Here is a 16804-nt window from a genome sequence, read left to right on the forward strand (position 1 = left end):
CATGCTGTGGATGACTGCAGCATGAGGCTGTCTTTTAGTGACATCTGTAGGCGACAACAGGCAAGTGCAAAATAGTGCGTGCATGAGAATTTCTTTTATCTCAATTCATGTTTTCCGTCATGCAACAAGTGAGGGAAAGAGGAGTTATATATTTATGAAGAAATAGAAACATCTGTGTGGAGACTGAGAGATTTAAATTGCCAATGAATACATTTTTGGTATGTTTGAGTAGGTTTACAACAAATCACTTTTTTTTTTTACATTATGAAACACGCTGTAGAGTTTCAGATTGACATGTTCTTACAGTCTATAAGCTGCCTTTGGTTCTATCTCTGCCTTTGTGGTCAAAGCTGTTGAGAGGATGATCTGCACCCACCAATCAGCTGCAACTGTGAGTCATTTTAAGAGCCTGCTTTGGAAAATACACTACCAAAAAATGCAGCAACAAATCTGTACAGAAACAATGGCCTGTTACTCAGGATAATCTACAGAATACGCTGTGAAATAACCTTTCATTGCCGTGTAACACCAAAAGTTACCCAGTCATGTTAAGCAAGAGGCTAGGGCACAGCAGTACTCCTAGTAGCTGTTACAGTACAGCCAGAGATAATGCATCTTCCCTCCCATTTCTATGGTATGCTCATACTCGTGCTCCGAGCTACGCTAAAGAGTTCAGCTAAACATCATTTCATCATCATTCTGTATCATTAATACAATTTAGAAACAAGAACTGTCAAAGTCATGCTGAGGAAAAGATGAAAAACAAGCCGTCACATGGCAGTTCTGCCGCACGTGTAGACAGCCTGAGGCTTCCACTGTGTTTGAGCATATTTGACATGTACGTCCAGTGTGAGGAGTGCTATGTCTGCTTCAGGCATTTTACTCCTGTTAAAATAAACACTGGAGTCATGATACAGACAGTACATCACACCCTGTTTCTTATTATCTTTATATGAACGTTTATTTCAGTCAAAAGGAGAGCTTTGGGAAACTGACTGAACAAAATCACATAATGACAACTATGAAGACACAAATTTGGAAAACTGGCACTTACAGGGTGCATGTATGAGGTATATTCCATTCACAGTAATTATTAGTCTTTAAAAATCAAGCAGTACAATGATTACTAAAGAAATGCCAATGCTACAATGCTCACTTTTTTGTGTGGTGTTTGCACATCTCCTTGTGAGTGTTATCCAGGTGCTCTGGTTTGCTGTGTATTTGACCTGTCTGTGTGTCTTGTCCTCCCACAACCCTGAGTAGAACAAGTGGATTTAGAAAATGAACGCCAAGTGCCAAGAGTCGCTCTGCAAGTACGACCAGCAGAGCCCAGCATGTTATCCTGTGGCCTCCGATCATGTAATGTCACATGAATGAGTCTTCCTCTCAGAGCCACGTCAGTGATACTTGGCATAAACATTGAGCCACTGTGTAGACATTTGGTCTAAACTATGACGGTTAAATGAAATACTGTTTATCCATGAGGCCTAGTGCACAGTGTGCTCAAAATAAACCAGTCAATGAGACTCACCGTTCCTGTTTCATCTTTAAGGTCGGGCACCAAATGTGTGCAATTAAAAATGTCCTTTAATCCAATCAGCAATCTGTATTCCAACTTTTACACAGTACTTCATAGAGACCATAAGGATAGTCAGTATTCCCTTAAAAATATGTTCGTTTGATTTAAATTTGTTGTTTTTTAAAGATTTTCTTCTGACTGGGTGAAAATGAAGTAATGCAATAGCTGAAAAGTGAAAAAGGAGTGGTCATATCCATCAGAATGACACAATTAAAAATGTCCTGTCTTGATTATTGTTATCTTACTGACTTTCAACAATATACATTTACATAAAATATGTAAAATATAACAGAAATTTTTAAAAAGCTTTGAAAGTAGCATTCATGCAGGGACATCTCTTTCAGACAATGTTGGTGGTGGAATATCTGTTCTTATGCTTTAAAAATATCAAAATAGAAATGTTATGTGGGCAAAATATGGTGGTGTCTTAACTGCTGCAATGCCTCTTTGAGTGAGTGAATGAATCACTACAGGGAGGGAGTTCCAGGGAAGTGGCTGATGGTAGACACACATCGTGCAGGACTGTGACACCGGAAGGCGGGGTTCATGTTCAGACTGTGGCCAGGCTTCGGCCACAAAGCACCTTGGTTAAGGTAAGGGAAAGATTACGATTTCAGTTAAATGTTAATAAAAGAAAATCTTATGTCTCAAGTCAATGCTCACTTTTCTGCATTAAAATAGACCATAAACTTTCCCGATCATTAACCAAGTGCTGCCAGTGGGGCCTGCTCCTTCTTGCATTCTGCACTGTTGTCTGCAGATCCTTCGAACTTCCTCTCTCGATAAGCGGTGCCCTCCTTCATCAGGTAGAGAAGGACCATGTCACAGAAGACAGTTCCCTGTTAAATGACATTTTATTCGGTGATAGAACTGTAAAAGTGAAACAAAGTCCTGTGCACGTCTTTTCAAATCCTTTGAATGTATGAATGGTACTTACAGCACCCATCAAAGCCAGTCCTGAAGCAATGTTGATGGCTGTTGGAACAATGCTGAACTTCCCCGCCTGAATAACAGCAGCAATACAAGAAATATTGGTTAAATAACAGCTTTGACTTAAGGGGTGCAGTATGGGGATTAATAAAGTAAATCTTCTTCTTCTAATGTGCTGTGTATTGCATTTATCTCTTAAGTCATTTCACATCACAATGCTTTGGCAGAGTGGACAGCGTTTCATGTGTTCAGTCGGTAACACACGTTTTCCATACCTTTCCATGCACCATGATGTTAAATTGGACACCATAGACTTTGAACAGAGACCTGTAGCTCTCACCAGCAGCGTTTTTGAAATACCGAGTGTGTCTGTTAGAGAAAAAACAGGGAAAATATGGAGGCATGAGAATACAAAAAAGTGGTTCATGACAATTCAAACCTCTAGATAACTTTCTCCTGTCAAGTTATATGTTTTTAATTATAAATAAAGATGATTACAGTGTTGAAAATGAAATGGATTGATACCTGTGCAACGTAACAATATGGAGGAGGAAAGCGTCTGAAGTGACTCTCACCTGAAGTTGAATCCCTTTGCGATGGTCTTGTTGGAGCCGCTGATGTCCAGGCGAGTGAAGTGGTACTGTGGGTTGCAGTTGGAGTAATCTTTGTCAAGGTCACAGTCCCACTCTATCATAACACCAATGGAGCCCCCCTGAAAAACAGAACACAGACTGGCTCAAATGTGGCTTCTAAACCATGTTAATGAATCATGGTACATAGTCTGGCTCCGCTGGATGCACATCTCTACACTGCAGTCCTACACGCATTACTGTCCAATGAACATCAACACACTGATGCTCACTCAATGATGACACATGTATATATGGGAACAGTACAATGAAACTTAGCTGTTCTGCCCAAATTCCTCAATTTATCTTGAATGTGTACAGTTATTTGACCAAGAAATAGAGAAATTATTGTGACAGAAATGTACCGAAATAATGACAAAGAAGCTAGCATGTCAACATTCAGGATGCAACAATCCAACTTTTTCCTTTTCAGAACCGATTCCTCAGCTCAGGCCATCTGCTGACACCAGCACTTAAAATCTGAAAAAAGGGGGTTTTTTTAGAGAGTAAATCCTGAAATCATTCAGTTTGTTTTGGTACAATAGTCCCTTTGGCCATGATGCTAGAGATAATGGGGCCAATCCAGCACTGAGATCTGTATATTTGATTCGGCATCAGCTTTTCACACTACATGCCCTTCTTGACACAACCCTCTCCATGTCTCCTGGCTTGAGGACTGACAATTTGGAACTAGCATTGGCTTGTGCGTTCCCAATGGCTGGAGAGCAACCCAAGGTTCAGTGTCTTTCCTCAGGACACTTTGACATGTGGACCGGAGGAGGGAGGGGATCAACCTGCCAAACATTTGCTCTCCCTACTTTCCAGCATTTGTGATGTAGATAAGATGGTGCCTGGAGCGTACAAAAACCAATACCAAATAAAATCTGGGTTGAAAAGCGTAATACTAACTAATGTGTCCATGTCCTGGAAGTTGTATCCGGCTCGCCTGGTGATGTCTCCCAGGAAGAAGATGGGGCAGTAGGGGTGGAGCTCCTCGTCATATCGGCATTTCTTCAAATAGGAGTCATCCGTCGTTTCAAGGACGTTGGACCTCAGAGTTAAAAAGCACACGATAGCAGAGAGTGTATATGAATGTGTACTGAACACAGCTAGTTAGCAAGCAGTACATGGAGACATACTGATGAGTGTTGAACACTTGGACTTACTTTGAAAATTGGAATTTGGGAAATTTGATGAAATTCTTGATGTAGATGGTGAAATTTTGAGCATTTGTTAGCGTAGGCCGTCTGTAAAAAATGAATAGAAAAACATAGAATAGAGAAAGAACAATCGATAACTTGACTTTTTTCGTGTCGGCAGGAGTTTCCATGTGACTGCATTGCTTCTTACTTTGGTTTGAAGGTTCTTTCAACGGGACACCAGCCGTAGATTTCACAGGAACCGGTGGAGTTTTTATCACTTCCTAAGCATCGGCCACTCATAATTCCTAAAGATAAAGACATCCAGCTTACCATGTATGAAGAGACACTATATATGAATTTATGTATGCAAAGATATGGATTATGCATAATCGGTTTGAATGAGAATTCTGCAAATATTCCAAGATTTAATTTCAGTGATATTTGGCACATAGACTTGAGCAGACTAATTCTCAGGAAGGTATTACTCATATTCATGATGCAGAGAAAGCATTTAACCTTACTGACCTAAATCCCTCATTTTTTTCTTACCGTGACCAGCCACTACCATCTTTCCTTTTTCACAGTCTTTGTCATCTCGGCAGTGGCCACTCAGCACTCTGGGGGTCTGAGAAGAGGTTCAAGAAACAATCACAGACCATTTTTTCATCCTGGATGAAAAATCTTTGATTTTGTGTGCTTGATTCAGGAAGCCCATTTTGCACAAGAAAAGAAAAAAAATATGTAAAAAGTTCATCTGAATAGAAATTAAAATACTCAGTCAGGCAAAATGTAGACTGACAAAGTCAAAATTGTGAGATGTCAAATTCTAAATGTCCTTTTGAGAATATCAGAATGTATGACCGTGACATACATAACTGTAGTTTGAAGATGCAGTTAGGGATTGTTTCTGGACAGATGTGTGCCCTTTTCATTACAGATGAAAACTCTGTTTTAATGATTTGCCTGGCTGGATCATTGATACATGATATTTAAAGTGTGTGTCTCAACCTCAGATGCTGGGGAACTGCAACTGGTGAGAGCTGAAATGTACACAAGCGCAGTGTTTTATGGCTGTGGAGTGCTTGTATGGGCTTGCTATTCTTCTTGGCTGTTGCAGTGAGTCAGGAGACCAAAGGAGGCTGAGTTTACATACCAGGAACACTCTGGAATTTTAGCCAAAGATGCAGTTGAGAGAAATGATGAACACACACACACACTCATAGAAAGAGACGGGAGGTGTCAGCCTTTGTTAAAGTTTAGAGGTCTTTTCTTCAGACTGAATGCTTTGTCTTGCTACAGAAATCAGGAGAGAGACAATACATCAGCCGTATATCAGCCATAGTCCATCTCACTGTTTGTCTGCTCATTGTCCACAATACACTGATGATTCACAGCTTTCTCAACTACAGGGTGACTTCAGGGGGTTACTGCGATGTGTAAGTGTTTGTCGACTACATCCTACGTCTTTTCCATCCTGCCATTTTAAACATTGTACTGACTGGCTCAAGTAACCACTCATCGAGACAGATAGCGCGCTTGTCTCTGTGGTTCACTGAAATGGCAAAATATCAGATAAGAAAATCTTAGCGCAGACAAGTTTCTGTTTATTTATGTTTTTCATTAAACTCAGGTCATTCCCAGCTCTTCCCTAACCTCAGTCGCACATTGCCAACTACATCTTTGAAATACAGTCGGTTGGTTTCCAGGTGATCAGCTGTCAAACAGTGGAGAGTCAACACAGTAACCTTAAAGCAAACACAGTTGTCAGCTCAACAGACTGAAATTGAAAGCCGAGAGCCATTTGTCAAAGATAACACGGTGTCTAACTAGCACATCTTGATCTTCCAGCTAGCTGACACGCACTAGTCTGAAAAAAAGAAAATGAGTATCTTGAGGTCAATCAAAATGACATGTCAGCCTCAACACACAACATCTGACGGTCAACCCTTGGAGGAAGCATAGCAGAGTAGCTGTGCTATAGAAACCTATATTTCATGCCAAAGTAAATAATCTCAGAGTCTGAAGGAAAGATTAACTTGGATGCAAGTGCTAATATTGGCTGATATTTTTCTGTCAGGGGTTTAATCTACTGCATTGTTACTTTGCAAAATGCATGTGTTCAATTCCGTGCCACACTGCACACTAACTTGATTGTTGCTAACGCTATCAAATATGAAAATAATAATTATCATATTAAATCTAACACAATCTTTTTGACAGCTTTAATTGCAGCTGCTGAAATTACCTGTGTGAGTACAGTTGTCTGGGCGCACTTTGCTCTTGGAAATACGACCACACTGTCGAACACACAGTCCATGATTTACTGTTTCGATCAACTTTACAAAATCTTCTTACCTCAGCACAGTATCCCAGCTTCTGATGTGGTGTCTCTAAGAAATTGGTTACAACAAACAGAACAGCTTCACCCTGTATATAGAGAAAATGCTGGAAATGAATCTTTCTGTTGACATTGTACCATCCTACCTGCAGACCTGCTCCCCTCAAAATGCATAGTGGAACAGCCACTTTCCCGTCTGCTACATAATCTTAGATGATACAGTGTTAGTTATTCCTCCATCTAACCTGCTTATTGATTTAAACCCAACTGATATGTGCTACCTGTGTTTTAACTCCTTCAGCATTCAGATTCTTCCCAGTTCTAACTTCCTGCCCATCTGCTGACAAACCAGAAACCTGTTTCCTGTCTTTATGTTAAGCTGAGCTAACTTGCTGCTGCCTGTAGCTTCATATTTAAAGCACAGACGTGACACTGGTGTCAATCATCTCATCTAACTCTCAACAAGAAATTGAAAAAACACAGAAGCATATTTCCCAAAATGTCAAACTGCTCGTCGCTGCGTGAACAGCGACAGCTTTTTCACATTTTGTTGTCAATCAGCACTCATGCTTGTATCACTACTTTACTTCAGTTAAATCCTGTTTTATCCATTAGTTCAAGCAGACATAAGGAACAAATGCTTGAAAGAGAGGTTTTATTTACTTCTTAATTTTCACGTTGGCCCAGTCTTGATCTGCTTTACATTGTTTGTTAAAGACAAAAGCACCTGAAAGATATGACCATGCACTGATAAATGTTTTCACCTGTGGTGGGATGACATAGTCCTCTGGTCCCCACACCTGCAGACCAGACTCAGAGGTGTTGGTCAGTGCGACACCTTTCAGCTTGGTTATGACAGAACTCTGGATGGCCTCGTCTGTTTCCTGGTAGCCTTTCTTGCTTACAAAAACCCACCTGAGGGTGAAAATACAGATTTCCAAAGACGATCTGAGACATTCGGCAATAAAAATGAATTTACACTGGTGCTCAATGGGATGTTTTATTTTTTAGATTCTATAATAACATAACTTTTGGTTATAGGCTACACTGAAAAGAACTGATAGATACCGAAAATGTATCCCAATAAAGAGCAAATCTGAACTCTTAATAACGCCATGCTTAATTGCAGTGCTTTAATGTGCACTGGCTGTGTGTTGTGGATGTTTTCCCACAGTGTTAGCTGGGTGCAGAGTCGCACCTCCGCACATGGAAACCCCTGAAACTCCACTGTCCTCGCAGCGGCACCCTCACCTGCAGCTGCTCATTTCACACCTTTTTTTTTTTTTTTTTTTTTGTTCCATTGCCAAACGGTTTCTTTGAAACAGATGCGACTTGAAATGCAGTGAAGTACAATATAGTTACTGAGGTAAAACTGATATATATATATATAAATATATATATTTAAACTAAACTAAAAACTAAAAAACTTCCATCAGCTCCATCCCTGATCATAAAAACACTGCACTATAAGACTTAATGTCATATTTTACTCTTAGTCTCACCAAAACCTCCATTAGGGTCGACATCACAGACATAAACTTCTATATTAATATCATGATGGTTTGCTCGCGGTTAAGTTACTTCTAACACTTTGTGGAATGAGGTAATAACAGTGTAAGAAGACAGTAATTCACTCACCCTATTATGTAACCGATGATGGATAACTGAATGAGTCTGTACAAAAGTCCAACTTTTTTATTTTTGGCGACAATGAATTTTTCCGTTTTATAGTCGAGTAAGGTGAGGACGCGTCGCTTGAAGAAGCTCCCGGCCATCCTGCAGCTGCAGCGGAGAGCTGAATGTCAGCGCTGAACGTGCGGCACGGTGGCCCACGTGCGCACAAACACACGCGCACACACACACAAACACCCACCTACCCACCCACATATGCAAACATGGTAAGAGATCCTCTAACGTGAACAGCCGTACACAGAGACGCTGCTCATCACTAGCGTCAAATCAGCGTCAACACGTATAATATCCCGTTAGGACTTTCGAAATAATGCTTGACTTCTTGGGACTGATCGTGACATCCGGTACAATATTCTCTTGGATATAGCACGATGGTTTGAAGAGCATAATTTGAAGTGAAAGGAAACGATTGTTTGAAAAAGAAACTTGGGCTTTGAACGAAACGTTACGCCATCATGCAAACATGGTTAAATGAGTATTAAACAATCTGTATTTCAGCAGATAATGTTTACCATCTTTGTTTAGCATGCCAACAATTTGCACTAAAAACAAAGTAGTTAGATGTTATTTTTTGCAGGTTTTGCACGTTTGCCTCTGAACTACTGTATTGGACATTCATCCTAATGACAGTACAAAACGAAAAGTCAGGGGGTCACCACGTGACTACAGTTCATCCTGGGGGGAACATGAATGTGTGTATCAGATTGTATGGCAAAACATCCCATTGTTTCAGACATTGTATTAAAAACCACATGTCAACCTGAGTGGTGGACTGACCGACGGACAGACTGACATTACATCCCTAAAATCTTCAAACTAAAAAACCCACAAAAACTGAGGGTAAAAAGAAGCTTGAAAGTATCAAACCATTTTCTTCCCTGAGGAAATGTCAGTGTGGAATAATTAAGGGCACTTGACAGATGGGTCATCCTCAAAAACCAAAACCCTAAAATGGCTTTTCCATCTCAAGTGTACCACATTTCCCTGCTGTTACACTGGAAACTGACAGTAACTTGTGTGTTGTATCATTTGTCCTGTGTTGTGCAGCTATTCTAAAGATGCACGGCACCAATTTTAGACTTGAAGTTCAATTTAGTCATCATGAGGGGTGTAGAGAGCTGAAACCATGATGTCAGGTCTGGGCTAGCCTAGCATCTGCTTCACTTATTTTTATAACTCAGAGCGATCTCTTCACCCCTTCAACTCAATCGTTTAACATTTCATCTGTTCATCACAAGCCCCCTTTCTCTTGTTTTCACAGGAAGTGGTCTGGACGAGACAATCATTTCAGGACTTTCATGTGTTCATTGTATAAAACATACTTATGGATTTGAATTTGAATGTAATATTTGTCATGATCACTATGCAATTGAAAAAAAAAATGTGTCAAACATTGGGTTGTTGTTCATGTAATACTGAAAGACAGCAAAGACTTTCTTGATATAACCAAATGAACTGCGCTGGTCTCGTGGTTTTGTTCCATGATGCTTAACGGGGTTAGCGTGCAGCTTTACCACACTGATGGTCACACTGTACGAGACGCTGGCAATGAATGCTGACAGGCTGATTTTACTTTTAGCCCTGCGCTTCGTGTGTGTGTCTTCCAATGGTAAGTACTAGTAAGATATTTCTACCATGTATAGTAGATTGTGATTGTGTTTATCTCCTTTAGAGGTTGGTTATTAATTAATCTAGTAAGATTAAGATCATTTGTAAGAATTTGTGGGCTGCTTAAAATGTGTTATATTAATTAATTATTATTAATCAGTTTAAGTATTATATAGCAGCGTCTGTAATAAGGTCATTCATGGATATCATTTTTAGATATTATTTTGCTTAACTGGCCGATATAATTGTTGTCCAGTTACATTTTATGCATTTATTCTGAGCTGTGATGGTTAATTTGAAGGCTAGACAAATGTTTCGAATGTCTCCATTAATAAGGAAGAAGAGTTCCTACTGTTGGTACTATTATTTGAAAGAAATGACCATAAACTTGCGACTTGTTTTTGTGTTTCTCTCTTCCTGTTAAGATGAAGAGAACTTTGACAACAAATCTTGTGAGACACAAACACTCAGCGCTCCTCTTGGCTCCTCGGTGCTGCTCCCATGCGTCTTTTCAACAAGTAGCCTCAACTTGGTGTCATGGTCCCAGACTCCTGACATGGACCTGGTCCACCTCACTTCTGAAGGGCGCGTTAAGTTTGTGGACCCCAGATATGGTCGGGTGAAAGCTTTTCCAAACCAAGGCTTAGAGGGGAACTACTCCATCTGCATTGATGAGCTTAAAAACTCTGACCTGGGCTGTTACCGCTGTGAGCAGGGAGAAGACTGTCTTCAAGTGAAACTGGTTGCTGCTGAGATCGGTAGGAGGATTTCTTTTTTAAGGTTTAAGGGTAATGTTTTCTCACTACCGAGCAGCATCATATGCAGAGACATCCGGTCTCTCCCTTTCCATGGTCACAAACCTCACAGGTTAAACACATGTGAAAGGACAAGTGAATGAGATAGAGCTTCCTGTAAGACGCTGTTTTGTAAAACCACAACGTGCCATGCAGGTAAACTGAGCGGAGAGCTGCTGCTGCTGCTGATATACATCTGTGTTGGTCTGGCTGTTTGCATCCTGCTGATTGTCTGTGGCTGCTGCTGCTGTGTGAAATTCAGATGTGAGTATCCGCCCAGTCGAGCACACTCACTCCGCACAGTTGATAGATAAAAAAGTGTATGGTTTGATGTTTGGATGGATGAGTGAGTGGATGGATTGGTTGGCTATTTAAATAACACTGTGTTTATTTCAGCATGGTGGAATGACAGAACGCAGGACCACGCGGACAAAGATGTGGGTGCAGGTACTGAAGATAAGCAATAATTTTACGATTAAACCCCCAGTAAGGAGAAAAGGTCAAACTTTCCCCTTCTAGCTGTAGGATGTCACAGAACAAGACAGACTAAGAATAATTAACACCTACTGTATTATCATTTATTAGTCTGTCGAAGTAAATAAACAACATGCCAAGAGTTAGATGAGAAGATCGACACGACACTCCCTGTCCGCTTAATGTGAAGATACAGCCAGGAACGACTGTAATCATAAGCAACAATATTTCTCACAAATGACAACAAACAATTAAGGGACAACAGGACAGTGAGGGTAACCATGTGTCTGTCCAAGGGTAAAAAATCCACCTATTAACAACTTCATATATTTAATTTGGACAAAAGATGAAATGATTTTTTGGATTATTTGAAAACTCTGAACAGCGTCAGGCTAGCTCAGTCTGTGCCAAGTCAGGCTAACCGGCTGCTGGCTGCGGCCTTATATTTACTGGACTGATATAAGAGTGGTATCCATCTTTTCATCCAACTATTGTCAAGACAGCAAACAGAGCATATTTCCCAAAATGTTCAGCTCTTCATTTAAGCTGCTTCATGTAACGTCCTACTGCAGGTGCCAGTGCTCCACCTCTGGAAACAGGCAGAGTGCCAGCTGAACAGCAGAGGGGTAATCTTTAACAACACACAGACACACACACACACACACACACACACACACACACACACTTAGCTGTATAATATGTGATGCACAAGTCAATGAGGACAAGTAATATTTATGCTTGTTTTGTCAAAATGTGTTTCCTTTTCCTGCAGGACAAGACACTCTTGTTTATGGTGCGTTCACACAGCTCTTCTTCTTCATTTGGTCCTTTATTTCCATGTCATCTATGGATTCACCTTGTTAAAAAGCTAATGGCATTGTATCATCACAAATGCTTTTCTCAATACTTTCTGAATTGATCCTTTTTAAATATCAGAAAATGATGACCAAGACCCAGCCAACCAGCAGGGCGACCCCTTCCGAAATCGTTGCAGTCTACCAGGAGTCCTTCCTGATCTGGATGGAACACGACCCACTCAAGACACAAGTGGGATTTATCCAAACTTGAGCCAGTTTAACTTTGAGAGGATGCAAAGTCAGAGAAGGAAACTGAGATTTCATGCAGGTGCTTAAATATTTAATAGAATTACTGCAGTTTGCGTTCGTGGTGACTCTTATCATCTTATCACTCAGTCTCCTCTCACTTCTCTAGAACTCTTCAGCAGATTACGGCAAGCAAGTCTCAGTCGGCATTATTACGGTATGATAGGCAATTTCTGTTATGAAGCATGATTTCAGTGCTGTCGGGAATTTCACTTATTCATTTTATCATACAGTTAACCAAGGCGACATCAGCAGGCAGCAAGCAGCACCAACTCAGGCGGAGAATCCTCCCAGAGGTATTTGGAGTTCCTTCGATTTGCTTTGTATCGACGTGTGTGAATCAGTAGCCTGATGCCAAAAACAAAAACCTGTTTCACCATTCACTGTTTCGTGTTGCAGCAGGTGTGGGGAAGAAGAGAGCAAGAGAAAGTAAGTGTTGACTTCATCTGTGCACATGTTTGGCGTGAAATGATACAGTGTGCTGAACCGCTCTCCCGCTTCTCCTTTGTCACCTTCTCAGATTGTGAATACAAAAACCCGATTTACAACAGGAGCACAGACCAGCTCAACCAGCTGTAGACTACCAAGGACAGAGTTTAAACAGCTGCTCAGATGTTTTCAGCATCCTTTCAGTCATTGATTATTCATCTGACATAATTCATACAAGCCTGATAAATGTCTCATTGTATTTGTTTCTTGTATTGTTTCTGCTGTATTGTTTCTCTGTATTTCACTGATTAAACACTGAGTACTAGCTTTTGGGTGACGTTCATCAAATAAAGATCTGCATGTATGAAAATGATCATCAAATCAAGTCTGTCTGAGATGTGTTTCATGCATGTGGAAAGCAAAACTGTTGAAAATCCCATCAGTACCTTTTGACTGTATATATTACTTTTTTTTCTCTCATTTTGACTTGCAGATCAAACACCAGCCTTTGGTGTGTTCCTCTGTTGATCATAACTGAAAATGGCAACCTTTTCACCAAACTACAGTCACACCTGCAGACTTGTTCGTTTCTGTTTCACTTACATTTCTTTTAACCGTTGTAAGAAGATAGTATACAGGACATGAGAACATGCACCAGAGAGGCCCCAGACACCAGTAGATTTAAACACAGGGCCCTCATGCTGTGAGACGACAGAATTACAGAGTTTTTGACTCTTGTGGGAGTCGTGCCAATTAAACCAAATGACAAGCAGCTGCTCCACCTGTCAGACAGTCTTGTCAGTCTCCAAAGATGAAGGCCCACAGTACAGACTTCACTTGGGTGACATTTATTTCATTACTCTTGCTTCTTTTGAGTCGTGAAGCTCCTGCTGCTTCGAAGCAGTTTCAAGCAACAGTCTATAACATTATCGATGATAATACGCCGATTTGCCATGATGGGTTCATGTCTGTTTACATATCAAAGGTGCAATATGCTGATCTTCCTTCCACCATTTATGTTCAAGGTAAGTTGGACACTAAAAATATGTTATTGATCATGACACATAGCTTCCAAGTATTTGTGCTGTGTGCTCTTGTTCGTGTCTATATTTACACACAGATGAACACTGCGGATATTACCAAGCCGTCGCGGTTGCAAAACAGTGCCACTACTTCCTGGGAGAAACTGAAACCTTTTTTATCTTAACAGTTGCTTCTCATGGATGTTTTGTGAGAAAACAAGTAAGCTTCACAGTCAGTTGAGCGTGTTAGTGTGTTCATTTTTATTGCAGATATATACAGTTGTTTTGCATTTTCTAATCTTTCTTTGCCATGTTGTTCAATAGAAAAATATCACCAATCTGACTGTTGTCATCATGGCACTTGCAGATGGGGGAAGAGTTGAAATTGTCAAGTCAATCCCTCTCACCTGTGAAGGGAATGTTAAAGGTAGTAATTCAAAGCGCACAGATAAAGTTGTGACACTTAGTTTACCATTAATCTCAGTGTGTTTTCTCCAGAGGGGAACAAAAATGATTATCCAGTGGTACCAAGGCATATTTTCTGCAACAAGTATGGGTTCAACATTACCATCCCTCAGAATGCCACAGTCCCACCTCTGAACCTGGATGCAGTTTGGATCCCTTCAGGCCAAAGCCACAACTGTAGATCCATAAAAAGATCCAAGGATGCTGTCACTTTCAGCTTTCCATTCACTGATTGTGGCACTCAGTCCATGGTATATATAAATACATATGTAAATACATTACATCAGATGGTCAGATGATATTTTTTCAGCCTAAATATTACAGATCTGCTTGTTTCTTGCAGATAGCAGACGGGATTCTAACCTACTGGGTCAACATTGAGGTGAAACACCATCTGCAGAGAGGCTCTATATTTCGTGAAACTCCTTTCCAGTAAGAAATTAAACTTCTCTTGCGTTGTGAAGGTAGTACACACTCATTTCAATTGTCTCTCTCTCTCTTTTTTTTTTTTTTTTGTAGTCTTACTGTGCAATGCAGCTTTGCACTGGCCCAAATTACTCACCTAGGCATTGCGATTCAGGAAGAAAAGTCCCTGTCAGCACTGAGGAGTGAGGGACTACTGAGAACTGAAATGAGGTTTGCTAAAGGTCAAGTTTATTCTGTTGTTGTTGTTGCTGCATTTCATTCCTAACTTTTAATAATACAGTTTTTGTCCCTGAAAGTTATTCTTTCAAGTGTGTGTTTGTATGTATGTTTTTATCCAACAAAACATCCATAGAAGTACCATCAAGATTTGCTAATACATGATGTGAAAATGAATGAAGCGCTTTTTCAAACATGACGCTTGAAACCCTCTATAATAATTAGATTTATTTTCTTAAACTTTTCCACACAGATTCCAGTTACAGGTCTTTCTATTCCTCTGGCGACCCTCCAGCAGTGACTGAGCTTGGCCAGCCTGTGTATGTGGAGGTACTTGTTCTCAAACATGAGGACGAGGATTTGACGCTGCTGCTGGAGGACTGCTGGGCGACACCGACTAAAAACCCACATGACCCACAAAGATGGAACCTGCTTGTTAAAGGGTGAATTCACATGAAATGGATATTTCCCCATTTTTGGAAACAAAAGCTCATTTTACATGTGAACATCTTCACCTGTGCTTTGATCAGCTAATGCTCATCTTTGTGTCCAATCAAGATGTCCTTTCAGTGGTGACAGCCACAGAACCATCGTGTTGCCAGTTGTCTCCAGTAAGGAGCTGAAGCATCCGTCTCTTCATCGGTGGTTTGTGGTCAAGCTGTTCTCATTTGTGAAGCCACCAACATTTGAAAATCTGGTATGCAAGAAGATTGTTTTTAGACTCGCATGTATTTTTTAGACATGTTTATTTATTTGAAAATGGGATGTTCTCTTACAGGTATATTTCCACTGTGAAATAGAGATCTGTAAAGGACCACACTGCTCACAGTCCTGCAGCAATGGTAAGCGGAGCTGCGGCTGCATCCTTTATGAATCCGTCTTGGTTTATTGATTTATACACCTATTTGCATGTAACACTGTGATGATGTCTTTCAGGAAAGCGGAAATCAAGAAGAATCACACCAAGACCAGGACAACAGATTCTCTATAGTGTTGTCTCTGGTGGACCTCTTCTTTATCTACTGTAAATACCAGACAAAGAACTGCCTTCTCAAGTCATATTTGGAAGCAACTGTTCATGATTTGTACTGAAAATAAACCTGTTTATAATGGCCTTAAATAGCCAGATTTCACATAATGTTGATTCTCAAATAACTTGCTGATTTTATCAAATTAACCGTGAATAATGCAAATTGAGAAAATCCACTTTTCAAATCAAGGTGCCTGGCCTAAAGTTGCCTGGGTGAGATAACATTACAGCTTGATATTAAAGTTGGGTGTGCATCTGTTGCCCTGCACAAACCAGAGACCTTTTCCAAGAAGTATAGGTTTTCTTAGTTGTATCTTTATCTAATTATATCTGAGCTTTATCGACATGATTATATCTTTGCTTGGTACAACCTTGAGCAGGGTTTGGTTTTGATTTAGCAAAGGTATCTACTCACATCTCCTGCAGCAGGTTATTTTGGTCTTCTGTATTTGACGATGATGATATAGGATGGGAAAACACTTGCAGTTATATTTTTTAGTAGTATTTCTAATTTTTATGTTTATTTTTTGCATCACTGTACTTGCTCTTATTTAATGTGGGTGGTTATGCAGATTGATGATGGTGATGTATGATTTGATCTATATGTGGATAATAATTACATATAAGTATGTACTGTATGGGTTTTAAGGACCTCGGATGACATGTTTAATTTACTGAACACTTTGGAAATTTCATAGCCACAAATACTAAATGGGTGGATCTAAACCCTTTTTCCACACAGAGAAAGAATATCGAACTTATTTGATTTCAGTAAATTAAATTAATTAAATTTGTGTATATGAAGCAAGCCATCAAATTTCTATTACTATTTAGGGCTGGCACGTTGTAAAGCGTCCAGCCAGACTTTTATTGTGGTAGAGGAGCGTGGGTCATGTGGCCACAGCTCGACCAATAGAAACGCAGAAC

At 40.2% G+C, this 16804-nt stretch overlaps 2 protein-coding genes across 2 annotated transcripts; one reads left to right on the forward strand and one right to left on the reverse strand.

Annotated features, from left to right (window-relative positions):
* Positions 1-852: 852 nt before the first annotated feature.
* Positions 853-8393, reverse strand: LOC143323531 (P2X purinoceptor 5-like). Its single transcript, XM_076735415.1, has 11 exons — positions 8257-8393; positions 7383-7533; positions 6636-6707; positions 4830-4905; positions 4489-4585; positions 4305-4385; positions 4048-4189; positions 3085-3221; positions 2785-2878; positions 2517-2582; positions 853-2418 (listed from the first exon to the last, which is right to left on the reverse strand). The coding sequence occupies exons 1-11, from the start codon at positions 8391-8393 to the stop codon at positions 2281-2283; spliced, it is 1191 nt and encodes a 396-aa protein (XP_076591530.1). The 3' UTR covers positions 853-2280.
* Positions 8394-9831: 1438 nt separating this feature from the next.
* Positions 9832-13039, forward strand: LOC143323433 (uncharacterized). Its single transcript, XM_076735273.1, has 11 exons — positions 9832-9919; positions 10344-10676; positions 10869-10976; positions 11109-11159; positions 11759-11812; positions 11959-11979; positions 12123-12311; positions 12399-12446; positions 12523-12585; positions 12689-12718; positions 12810-13039. Exons 1-11 carry the CDS (start codon positions 9832-9834, stop codon positions 12866-12868), a joined length of 1044 nt encoding a protein of 347 aa, XP_076591388.1. The 3' UTR covers positions 12869-13039.
* The last annotated feature ends 3765 nt before the right edge of the window (positions 13040-16804 follow it).

Source organism: Chaetodon auriga, chromosome 7 (genome assembly GCF_051107435.1).
Source record: "Chaetodon auriga isolate fChaAug3 chromosome 7, fChaAug3.hap1, whole genome shotgun sequence".
In the NCBI taxonomy this organism is placed as follows: domain Eukaryota; kingdom Metazoa; phylum Chordata; class Actinopteri; order Chaetodontiformes; family Chaetodontidae; genus Chaetodon; species Chaetodon auriga.